The sequence below is a fragment of the Pteropus alecto genome, unplaced genomic scaffold (assembly GCF_000325575.1).
Source record: "Pteropus alecto unplaced genomic scaffold, ASM32557v1 scaffold76, whole genome shotgun sequence".
NCBI classification, from domain to species: Eukaryota; Metazoa; Chordata; class Mammalia; order Chiroptera; family Pteropodidae; genus Pteropus; species Pteropus alecto.
The window spans coordinates 30,136,891-30,149,850 of NW_006443138.1; the positions used below are offsets into that span (position 1 = coordinate 30,136,891).

The 12,960-nt window shown below is 40.9% G+C and overlaps 1 protein-coding gene across 2 annotated transcripts in view; it reads right to left on the bottom strand.

The window, feature by feature from the left end:
• Positions 1-1,247: 1,247 nt before the first annotated feature.
• DCP1B (decapping mRNA 1B) overlaps positions 1,248-12,960 on the bottom strand; it is a 58,051-nt gene continuing 46,338 nt past the window's right edge. For both annotated transcript variants that reach the window (XM_006923888.3, XM_015598544.2), the window contains 4 exons: positions 11,391-11,519; positions 8,929-9,789; positions 6,378-6,626; positions 1,248-4,046 (listed from right to left, as the gene is read on the bottom strand). In XM_006923888.3, the coding sequence (XP_006923950.1) occupies positions 3,966-4,046; positions 6,378-6,626; positions 8,929-9,789; positions 11,391-11,519 (1,320 nt within the window). In that variant the 3' untranslated portion in view covers positions 1,248-3,965. The remainder of the gene's footprint in view (positions 4,047-6,377; positions 6,627-8,928; positions 9,790-11,390; positions 11,520-12,960) is intronic.

Genomic DNA, 12,960 nt, shown 5'->3' on the forward strand with positions numbered 1-12,960 from the left:
AGACACTGCTCTGCTTTCCACCTCCCCTGTGATGTTTTAAGACCATAATATGCACACGCAGTTTTTATTTGTGTACTTTTTCAAGGCTCTTAGCTGTTGGAAGGCATTACTCATAACTTAATTTGGTGAAAATCTATCTACTCAAGGTTGAGTTAAATATACAAGTATTTGTAAGTGCCTCTCTCACTCCCCTAATTGTCAGAGGAAGGGAGATGGTGAGCACATGACACCTAAAAATCAAGTATTCAGCAAAATGTTGGTGAGACCCACCAATCTGTGCAGCCAGGCAACTTTACTTGAGGAAGTGTTGCTACAACCTGCTGGCTGCAAATGACAAATTTAACCTTAAAGATGGCTCAACGTTCCAAAGCCTGGGAAGCAAGCTGATTTTGTTGAAAAGAAAGGAGGCACATGTCTGAATAGAGCAGGCATTATGGAGAAAAAAGTCTTCTCTATTGCTGGGAGGGGTGAGCATAGGGTCTGAAAACATGACCCCTAACACTGTACCCCACACTTCCACCTCGCCCCAGTCCTTCCAAATGTTCAGCTGGAAGCACAAGACCGTCTTTAGAGTTCAGTTCTGAGCTCCTCTCCTTTCCCGTGTGTGCTGACATCTGGTTGAACCCAAGTGAAGCCTGGAGTTCGGAGGCCTGGTCTTTGATGCGACGCCTCCCATCCTTAGTATTACACACTCAGGGATATAAGCCTTCATATGTATCCACTGGTAGTTTCCACCTTAGCATGTAAGAGAACTTAAGAGTGCTAATGTAATTCAATAGTTGGAATTTCTTTAAGGACGGTACTTTCTTCTCTGATTGAACCCTCCTTATTCAAGAGGAAGAAAGCAGAGTCCTGTCTATCCCCAGGAGATGAGAAAGGTGTTGGGCTAATAGTGTTTGAGGGAAGAATGAACTTACCCGATGTAAACAATGTGTGCCTTCAGCCTGGGAAGTTTTGGCCCTGGGCTTACCTTTTGAACCCACTGGAAGAAACCAGTTGTTGGTATCAGCAGAACTGGGTTCCATACCAGGAAGTTCTTGAAGATGCTAGCAAAAGTGTCTCTCTGAAATTACCACCACGTCTGGCCTTTGTGTCTTTTCAGGAGACCATTCAGGGATTGCCTTCTCTGCCTTTCTATTAAAATGGTGCTTTACCCAGAAATGTAGGGCAGTAACAACAGTGCTCTTTGGGTTAAACTGACATCTTTATCTTAAAGAGTTCATGGCACTTCCTTTGGAAGGAAGAGATAAGTGAAACTTTTCATTTTATTGATAAAGAAATGAAGGGGAGATGATGGTATAGCAAAGTGACCATGGATATATAAGTGTCAACATCAGACTGAATACGTAGGTCTTGGAGGCTAGCAGATGAAGTGAGGGCCTCATCTCAACAGTTGGAGGGGTGAGCATAGCGTCGGAGGACTGGCCACAACAGACAAGGCAGAGGGGGCAGAAAGGAACTCATACTTCTAGAGTACAAGGCAGGAGGTGCCATTTTACATAATTCGCTCCTAGTTAATCCTCATAAGGACCCTGTGAAATGAGTATTACTTTCATTTTACAATTCAAAAATCAGTGTGTTGGAAAAGTTCACTTGTCCAAGAACTGTCTGACAAAGGACGTGTTCTGTTCCCTGCACCAAGCGGAACTGACTTCCATCACTTCTGCAAGATTGAAATCCACTGCACTGAACAATGCTGCCTTTAAAAACAAAATCTCATAGTCCCATTTGAAATTCAGTTAGCTTAAAACTGCTGCTGGATATAGTCTGACACCTAGGAGGGGGGTCTGTGATGGTCTCAGCATGTGGGGTAAGAGTGGGAAAAATAAATTAATTTATGTATGAAATCTAACATTGGGTGCCTTAGACAACTCTTTAATCTATTTCTTGACTTCTTTAGAGATGTCTCTTTATACAAAGAAGCTCTCATCTGCTTTGCCATGTAGAAGGAATAAGTACTCTATCACCAAGAGTCCTTTAAGAGAGTGACTGAGTCTTTGGTCTAAATGAATTGGGCCTATCACTTTTAAAGTGTCTCAATCCAGTAAAGGATGGCGAATTTGTTATCTTTCAAAAATAGGTAACTGTGGTGTTGACCTAAAAAGGCCCGAGAAAAGCTCGCAGTGTAGGTCTGACCATGCCGGGCTCAGGTTCATTCCTCTATCTCGCTGTGTGTATCTTTTCACATTAGGTGCTGCAATTGATATTTCTTTCTATTTTATTTTATTTAATGCTGAGGTAAAATAAAAATACTTCATAAGATTAGCCATTTGCTGCCCCAAATATATTAGAAACATTTAAAAGGGAATTAATTTCTCCCTAGCGAGAGAAGCAACTCTAAACATGTAATTGAGATCAAAGAGATTAAAAAAAAAAAAAAACAAACAAAACGGTTGGCCAGAAGTTAAGTATATCATTGATTTTGTTCCAATTTTAGTATATGTGTTACCAAACTGAGCAGTCATTGATTTTGGGATAATAGATCCACGTGTGTCTCTCTCCTTGACCCATTCTCCTTATAAGAATATCGAGATATTATAGAAGCAATTATTAACTTCGAGTATTTTGTTAGAACGTCATATGGGTTTTCACTGTTAGATGTTGTAGGAGACATCAAAGAAACAAAAGAAACCATCCTTTCCTAAGCGTGGGAGGATGACAGTAGATCCCTCAGCCTGAGTATGGCACGAAACAAGGGCTCAGTAAAGTCACTGCCTTTCCACCCACCTCTTCTCCTCAGAAGAAAAAGCGCACTCCTGTGGGAAGTGGGGAGGTGGTCCTCCCATAAACCCTTTGCTTGACGGTGTGCCTGAATAAAGGTCTAAAGCTGAAAGCCCAAATCTCAGCATCAGAAGCTGTGAGGAAACCTACTTTTCCCATGCCTCCTTTTATGGCTTATAAAATGAGAATAAAACCTGTCTTCTGCGCAGTCATCTAGAGATCTTTTTATGATCCAAGAATAAAAAGGGCTATAGAAATGCAAAGCTTTATTTATTACTGATACTCAGCAGGGACTAATTCCCATACCCACTCTTTTGGGCCTTAACGACTTGGCAAGGGCTCTTCTACTCCTTCCAAGATTAAGCTCCTCATCTCTAAGAACTTAAAAACCAATCTGCTACATACCTTGAAGAATCCTTATCATTATGCCTTGAACAATCCATTACTTATCCTCAGAGGCTAAGAAAAGGCTTTAAAATCTTCTGTGACCTTCCTCTCAGCATGTTTGCTAAAAATGATAAAATGTTCAGTTGGAGGCATAGGAAGGCATATTCTGCTGGTTGGGTCCAAAAGAAACAGCATGAGCCTGGATAAATGAAGTGTTACTGGAAATCTGGGCCATTGGTGGACACCTAGAACAACTATCCTCTAGCAACTAGCTATAAATACCTTAGAAATAATTTCCCGTCGGAGGCCCTGGGAAAACAAGCCAATTGGACTTTAACAAATGAAAGGTTTACTTTGTCTGGTAAAAGAAATGGAAGCATTACTTCCAAAGGCTGGGTAAGGGCTGAATGCCTTAGTCTGCGAGGTGACACTGCCACCTTGTGGTCGGCATGCCCTATGGCACACAGAACTCAGTAATGGGAACAGCACACATTCTCCGCGTTCACAGAATAAACAAGCTATAAAAAAGAAACAAAGTTTCCAAAACAGCCCTCCCTGTGGAGAGACTAAATCTTCAAGGAATGGACCTATACATGTAAAAAAATAATTTAAGCTTGGTATTATTTACTGTGTGATCTGAGCAAAGGATTTATCTACCCACTCAATTCATAGTACCAGATATACTGAAGGATTTCATTATTTTTTTTTAAGCTTGACTGAAAAAGAGTCTGAAACATTTTACTTCATATTACACATACTTTTTAAAAAAAAGACAGAAACATTCAGAGTAACACCACTTAACATGAAAGAACCTTGAGCTGGAGGACCTTGAAAATCAATTTTGAAATGCTTTGCTTTCACATAGTCTTTTTCATGGCTGCTTGTGTCATGCTGAAGAGATAAGCCTCATAGATTATATTTAAGAAGTTGTCGTCATTCTGGAAAACAAAATCAAAAGACCCAACGGAATGTTATTTGTTGGCAGAAATAAAAGGCTTCCTCTGTATTGGAGCTGAACTGGCATTTTGATCCTAAGATGCTCAGCTCTACCTTGCTCTAGCAGCTGGTAGTTTTTAATTGCTTATGTGAATGTTAGGTGGGATTGAAGACAAGGCTGGACAGAGTCCACTGCTGGTTTTTGATGGCTGGTATGTTACATTAGCACAGATGGGCAACCTAGCCACATGGCATATGGAACGAGGTTGTCTCATGAAAAGCCTGGTGAAAATACAGAAGTCCCCAACAGCAGGCTGGGGAGGGAGAAAATGATCTAGGTCAGTGGTTCTTGACATCTGGTTAGGAGAATGCAAGTGGTTCTCAAAGGTCCTCCACTATGTATACTTTGTTTTGGCATTAGATAAGATTTTACTTGTAATATGTTTCATTGGTATCTCATCAAAGCCAGTATAATTCTCCCATTATTACAGAAAGTTTTTGGCTTTGCCAAGTGGACAGTAGTTAAACTGGCAGTCTCTGGGCTCTTCTGCCTGGCTAAGGGCTGAGGGAGAATCACCGGTCTAATTAGTAGTTTTCTGATTTTAATTCTGGAGACTTCTCCCTCCCACCCAAATCTTTTAAAGCTTTAGCAATCACCCACATTTCACATTTCCCCCTCATCCCCTCTTGCCTTCCCACACACAGAGTTAACATTATTCTCATGCAATGAAGGAGAGCTACTTATCCCTACAAAGTGGCCACAAAGTCCTTATGCATGAGACTGTGTCCTACTAACAGGCAAAGACTAAAAACAGACTGCTTGAGTGACTTCTAACAGCTCATCAGGAAAACATGTCTAAAACATGGGGAAAAGTAAAATGTATGTAGAGAGTGGAGGGAACATATTTATGTAAAGGGACTGTGCTGGACTTCCGAAGTCTTGGCGTTGCACGGAGATCTTTGGAACAATGTGATTTAAATGGAATGAGCCAGAAAAAAAATATGTAACTTTAAAATTCAAATTTAAGGTATTTTTCCCTTAATTGCTTATAGACGTCCTATCTAAGTCCTCATGAACCTATCATGAATGGCTTAAAAGGAAATATTCGTATCCCGATAGTTGTGAATTAGTAACGCACAATCATTTGTTGCTCATCTTTAGCAGATTATTTTTCCGCTTTCACACTCAGATGCTGATTTCTAGGCCCTTTCCTTTCATTCTAAAATACGTTGCATTTAAAAAGTGTTTTTACTAATAGAGACCATTTTCTTTTCAAGTAGAATGAGACAACTGCAAAAGTGCTAGCCTGCTTTCTGAAGCTTAAGCAAAGCACCCCAAAAATTCTCTTAAAGACTATCAAAAAGATACCTAAATATGTTACTGAGGTGTCTAAAGTCTGTTTAAAGAAAAGCACCCCACTTTTCAAGGCCTACCGTTTATTTTCGGATGTGCTTTGCTAGGTGCACTGCTGAAGGACCGCCCAGGGCCCGATTCTGTGCAGCAGTCCAGTTACGACTGCGGCCCCGACTGCGGCCCTGACTGCGGCCAGTGGGAACGCTCTAGAGCCAGACTGGGGTCGAATCCCAGCTCTGCCCTCTCCTAGCTGTGTGACCTCAGGCCAGTTACTTAGCCTCAGTTTCCTTGTCTCTAAAATTGAAAAAATAACAGGGTTGTTGTATAAGGATGAAATGAATTAATATATGTTAAGCATTTAAAACAGTGCCTGACACAAAGATCTACATAAGTGTTAGCTGTTGCTGTTATTTCATAGAGACAAGTAAGACATGTGGCTGCCAAAGAAGTCCTGTCATTCTATCCTGTTCTAATTGACAGGTTTCAAAATTACTTGTAAAGTATGCCCTTAGTAGTCGCAGCCATTACTTGCTTCACTACCTGCTTGCTCCTTGTTCACACTCTGCTTGAATTCTCCACTAAGTGCCACCACTCGCTCACGATGGCCCTGACCTCTAATTCTCAAAGGTGTGTTCTTGGTTTGGGCGCCCCACAGCACATAGAATCCTCTCAGTGGCTCAGTGGCTAATTATACTTCCTTATACTTCCTTAATTATGCCCCCTTTTCTGACGGGTGACAGCTTGGAGGACTTAGTCCTTCAAATCCTTGAGTTGAGACATCCAAAGCCACAGTTCGCATTCTGAATCTCAGCCAGCTAAGACAGAGCCATGTGGTTTAGGGTGACTTGTTATGTCATCCTCTTATTCTTGGGGAGTACTAAGTAGGCATTAGCTAAGTGAGTCTTTATCTCATAGTGGCAACCCCCGAGTCAGCAGGATTGGTAAAGGTAAGAAGAGGAGAGAGAATGGTCTCTCCTACCTGAATGAGGAACAGCAGTGCTTCTTGAAGTTGCAACTTGGTAAGTGGGCTGCTGGTGAGTACATTGGGCTCCGGGCTCTGCAGAGGCAGGAGGAGGCTGGTGGAGGTGGCAGCTGGATCCTGGCTTCCCAAGGGCAAGAGCCCACTGTCCCGCTCCTTTGGTGAGGTACAGGTGGGTTGTGTGAACACCATGGGGGACATGAGCAGAGAAGAGGCCACTGTAGCAGGGATACGCTGCGATGAGATGACCTGCTCACAGCAAATAAACACACAGAGGGCAGAAGTAGGTAGCAACGCATTGAAACAACAGATACAGAGATAAAGCAGCTGCTCACTTGCAAGAGTAGATACAGGTGAGTTTAAATCTTAGTTGTTCACAATTTCACTAGATGGGAAAAGCTCTTAGGAGAACTGACCCCTTGTTGCTAAGCAGGTCTGGCAGTCTGCGGTAGTGACTATTGTTCCCATTGCATATAAAGCGTAGCCTCTGAGTAATATTTGACTTGTCTGCTTTACTCTCATCACTTGGCAACATGCATTTAGGACTACTGGCCTCTTCCTCCGGGCTAGTGGTCCACTTCTCTGACCTAAAGGTCCCACAACCTATGTGAGTTGTTGGATGTACACATGTTTCCACTCCCGATTTCTCCATGGAGGAACTGCTTTGAGAGCAGCCCTCCTCACTCACTTCTCATCAGGAGAGAGGCGTGATTCTCGGGTCCACCCCACCACCCGCCCCACCCTGGGGCCTTTCCTAATGGGATTTGCCTGCTTTCGGAAAGCATACACTTTCTGTCTTCCCATGCTAAAGTCGCAGAGGCAGGCCCCCAGGGGCTGGTCATGCCCAGCACTGCCAGTCACTTGCCTGTCTGGGTAAGTCAGTCTACCTCACTTGGGTAACAGACCTAAAACCAAGTTTTCCAGTGGCTTTTCCAGTTATGCAAGTGACATTTTGATCTCTACCTGATTGGTTCCTTCAGCTCTCTCTCTCTCTCTCTCATTTGTTTCTAACTCAGGTGCAAAAAAAAAAGATGTCACTTATCAGCCTCCTAATGCCTCAGAAGAACTCAAAGATGGGGCATAAAGGCCATTGATCCAGAAACTGCTATGATTTTATAACCATTCCCTTGGTATCATTTTGGGCAGAAACTAGACTAGAAGAAGGTAGGTTGTTTGTTTTCCTGTTCCTATCTGCTATTCCAAGGAGAGGGGCTGAGACGATGCTCCTGGAGGACAGCCAGCACCATTAAGAAGAGCATAGTGTGGGCTGACAATGTGTACTTTCCTGTTTGGCTCCACACCTGTGAGCACTGGAAATAAAAGAGAACTGTACATGTAGACGTTTATGCTAAACTATCGATCCCAATTTTCCTAGTGTCCAATATAAATCATTAAAGAGAAAAAAATCAGCTATAAAAAAGAGGACAATATTACATTGAAACGAGGATGAGGGTGAGTGACAAACATTGTTTCTATAGCGGTAGGTATTGAGATTTGCGATATTAATAAATAATAAATAAGAGTACTCTAACTCAGTGCCTGACAGTCACAAAGACTTATGCTACAAGCTTATAATATTTGTTTTCAAAAAAAAAGGAAAGATTTTTGAGGAACCATTATAAGCTACTTGCCAAAACATGACAAAACCCCAATGATGATATATGTAATACATAGGGAGAACTTCCTAATTCTTAAACACACTGTATTGTCAATGAATTTGTACCAATTCAAATGGCGGGGAGTGGGTGGGGGGAGCCCAATCTCCAGATGTTACCCACTGGCAGTGGAATAGCTTGTGGTTTTCTAGCCGTTCTAAGTTACTGATGAACACAGAGAACCTTATTCCTTAAAGGATAGACTACATCTAAAAATTACAGTATTTTCCCTCTTTGGCAATTTGTGTGGGTGTGGGTGGGGTAGATGGCATGCCTATCCCTCTCGCGATCTTCACTGAGCTATACTGGTGACATAAACAAAAGCAGGCTGCACCTTTAAGGAGTTAATGGTATGTTTGACTTCAAGCACCTCCAGGACTGCGGTCTTTGCAGAGGCAGCGCACCTGTGCTCCTCATCACTCCGTACCCACACGTAGCACAATGGCTGGCAGGGAGTAAGTACTCAAAAATATTTACTGAATAAATGAATAACCAACAATGAATTGTGGACTGAAATAACAAGAGGTCAGATGTTTGCTATTCCAGAATGATTTCAAAGCAGACCACAAGTTTGCACAAAGATTAGGGTTTTTCCCCATGTCTATGTTTTCTCATGCAGGTCCATGTCCATGTCTATGTCTTCAGACCTTAAAACACTGCAAAGATTTAACTCTGCAAATGAAGCATCTCTGAAAGGAGGGAAGCTCCCAGATTGCTAAGCAGAAAAAAGATTCTCTTTCCAGGCAGAAAGTTAAGGTGATAAATAGATGTACAGATGTGGCTTTGGCACCTGTTCTAAACAGAAATGTCCCTAGAGCACAGAAGCTGATTCCAAATTTCACTCCATTATAGCAATAACCTTCCCCTCCACCCCCTCAACTCTCATAGATATTTACCCGGAGAAGAGGAGCCTGCTTTTCTGTGCTGGATGTCTTGTCGCTCCAAGATTCCAAGGGTTTTCCTGTTCTAGAGCTCTGAGTTACCACAGGAAACTTAGCTGCCAAGGCTGGTCGGTTAGATGCATGCAGCTGCTGCTCCTGCTGCACGATCTGAAGCTTCTTTAGTAGCTCTTGAGGGGAGATCACTCCAGAACCACTTGTCTGATTGCCAGAGATAGGGAGCATTTGTCTTGGACGCGTAGACTGTTCTTTTCCATGAGCCTGATGTCCTAGTGCCTGAGGTGGAAGGGAGCCATTGACATGTACCAGTTGTGGCTGAGACACTCCCTTTACTGGAGCTGCAGGGGTGGCAGCAGTAAGAGTTGTGCTGAAGCTTAGGGCAGCTGAGCTGGCAGGTGCTGGTGTACTAGGGTAGTGCTTCTTCACTGCCCCTGGGGCACTGTGAAGCTTCTCTAACAGGTTCTGAGTTCTGGAAGCATTGTGTACACGATGAGAGGCCCCAATGGTCTGGGGAGACCCTGGCTGGGCAGGTCCAGTAAAAACTTCCCTAGCAGAATGGGTACTGCCATTTTTGCAGGGCTGGTTTTCAGGAAGCTCTGACAATGGGTGGAGGTCTGCACTCCTGATCAGGAGTTTCTGAATGGCTGGACAGAGCTGCTTCTCGATGGGGGGCGAGTGTCTTTTGGGTTCCTCATAGGACAGGGAACGCACAACCCCCTGCCTAATTGGAAGCTTCTCTTGCTGCTGGTGGTGCTGGTGGAAGGTCTGTGGAGGCCCCACAGTTTCCTGACATGTAGCTTTGTCCTGCTTCCCAAAGAGTGCCATCAAGGACAAGTGTTGGGGTTCAGGGTCTAAGGTCTGGAAAAAATAAAAATGTCTCAAAATGGGTCTACATACAGTTTGGTTATATGGGGGCTATGAAACATAACTTACCTAATAGATGATTTCTTCAATTTACAAAGAATCAATTAGAGAGGATGAAAAAACTTAACTATAATAAACCACAAATTTGAGACTTTTTAAATGAAAACAATTTTCACAGCATTCTCCCCTACCACTCTCAAGATAGCTGTTATAGCTTAGTATTTGTTGAATGATGAAATAGGCATATGATCCTTAATGGGCCTGGGTTTCACAGATTGGGGACCACTATAATACAGAATTGCCTACATTAAAAGGTATATATTCTCTTCAACAGGAAATCTAACTCTGCAAAGTATAAGAAGATACTAAGAATATACAGAAATATGAGGATTTCAGAACTTCTGGTAGCTTTTCACAGAATTATAGAAATTTAGGGAAGGAAAGAAACATAAGTCATTTAATATAACTTGATCTTTCTTTTTAAACTATATACTAGAAGCTTTTTTAAAAAAATCATTAAAATACATAAAATCTACCTTAGCCCGGCCAATTGCAAAGCTGCTTCCTTCCTGCTCTATATTATCTCTACCTTTCTGTTGCTTTTTCTATTGCTGGGCTAAGAAAACAGGAGGTTCATTCTCAAGTTAATATATTCTGGTTTCTCTATTAAAATAAAAAATTTTCATAGAAAACAATAAAAGAAAGCAAAAAGATAATTAGAAAAGACTTATTTAAAAAAAAAAATTCATTAGCCAGTCCTTATGTCTTTTGGTTCCATGCTCATTTTCAAAATTGATTTAAATCAATTCTTTTAAAAAAATTTTTAATGAGAAATAACCATAAGAAATGGAAATAGCCGCATTATATTTACAATCAATAATGAGACTTGCAGATAAAGCAATTTCATTAATGCTTTACCATTTTGAAATATATATATATGCTCACACAAAACTGCTATTATGTTTATATTTTAGATGCAAATACAATGCCAAATCATCAGGTCTAAAGGAGAATTTCATAACACTCCTTAGGACAGGAATCCCATCCTGAATCCAATGCAGTTTGGTATAACTGCATTAGATTCAGGAGGGCATTCATTGTACTAGAACAAAGGAGGTGCTTGGAAAAGTTAACCTGAGTTTTGTTGCCTTGGCTGTCATTCTCTCAGTGGCCTTGGGAAACCAACCACCAACCTCAGCAGAATACAGACCTGATGGGTAATATTCCTGTCAGCTTTAACAATGTTATTAGTTTGTTGTTTTTTAAAAAATACATTATCCTCTAAGGAGTTCGAGTCCACAAGAGATTAGCACAGAGTATGGTAAATGCTAAAAGTAAAATATTAACCCCTTTGAGGAAGAGTAAATTATTAATAATGAAAAAATCTCTAATTTGAAATTGTTCTATTTTGGATTTACCTTAAAGCATCCTCGAATAGCACTAGGCCCTCCCTAAATAAATTCTGGGTAAAAGTTCTTTAAGAATTCTATAAATGTCTAACCACTGTGCTATATACCTGAAACTAATATAATATTGAATGTCAACTGTAATTGAATAAAGAAGACACCACATATGAAAAGCAGAGAACCATGTACCTGGTTGGGCCAAGGTATATGCTGTTGCTGGTTTTCACTGGGCTTCACTGGAATTGGTTTGATGAGATTGGGGTTGTTGTAGATGGCAGATGAACTGGTTATCTGTTTTGGCTCAGAACAAGTTTTACACTGAAATGAAAAAAAAAAACACCTCATTTTTAGTGTAAAAGAAAGAGCATACCTTCTTGTTGTTTATCTAGCTGGTAGCTTTTTTTTGATAGTGTCCTATACAAAGGAAAATCCCTAATCTCTTCTGACTGAGCTATATTTGAGTATAAATCAAACTCAAATTTAGTTTTTCTTTGTTGCACAATTCAGTGCCCTAAAATATTACCAATAGCATTAGCTTGCAAGACCTAGAGGCTGTTAGATACTTGGATACTTGAAAGGCTATCAATATGCTTAAAAAGTAATAGTTTAAAAATATAGAATCTAATGCTTTTCGATGATAAACAATGATAAAAACTATTCCTTAAATACCATATCTGAATTACAGTAGGGTTTTATTCACCCATTAGCAGTTGATTTAAAATTGGAGAGCTGTATCATTAAAGTAACAAACTCTTTTTGGTCTACAAACCAAAGAGTAAAGCTGACTCAACCAATGATTTAAAAATTACTAACATCATCTTTATTTAATAAATGACTTTTTGTATAAACAGAATAATTCAAATCTGAGTGCTCTGAGCCACTCACTACAAATTAGAATTTCACGGAGAGAGAAACAAGAGACATGCCTCACCATTTCAAGTACTGAATCATTATCACATATTAATCTAACCAGCTATGCAATTGCTAACAGAGTAGAATTAATGACAAAAAGAGCACAGCAGACATTCTTGAAACATGACGGAGTGAGAGATGTCCTCAGATTTCTCCTCTTGAAACAACAATAAGCTGAGCATCTAAAACTCAACAAAAATACCCAAACTGCACACAGCACGTCTGAGTGTGGGATCTGTGCATAAGAGCTACCACAAGTCAGAACCCCGGGTGTTGGGAGGTGGACTGAGAGAAATAATGAAGCTGCCATTCACAGCCACCAGAGTTACCTAGATGAGCAGAATGAATTCTTTAGCAGGGAGATTGAAACCCTCAAAAAGAACTGAATAGACCTTCTGGAGATAAAGAACATACTGCAAGAGCTGAAAGATGAGATAACAAGCTGGGGAAATAGAGTCGACCAAATGGAGGAGAGGATCAGTGATATTGAAGACAGAATCTAGAAATAAATCAGATGGAAGGAGAGAGAAACCAAAGAATGAAAAATCATGAAAGAGAAATTCAAGAACTAGCTGATATTGTCAGGAGAGGAAACATAAGAATAATGGAAATTCTTGAAGGGGAAGAAAAGGAGCAGGGATTAGAAAGCATTTTCAGACAAATAGTTGACGAGAATTTCCCAAATCTAAAGAATGAGCTGGAGCTTGGAATTCAAGAAGTCAACGAAATACCTAATTATCTCAACCCAAGAAGGCCTTCACCAAGACATATTGTACTAACATTATCAAAAATCAGTGACAAAGACAGAATTCTCAGTGGAGCCAGGGAGTACAAAGCGGTAACATAT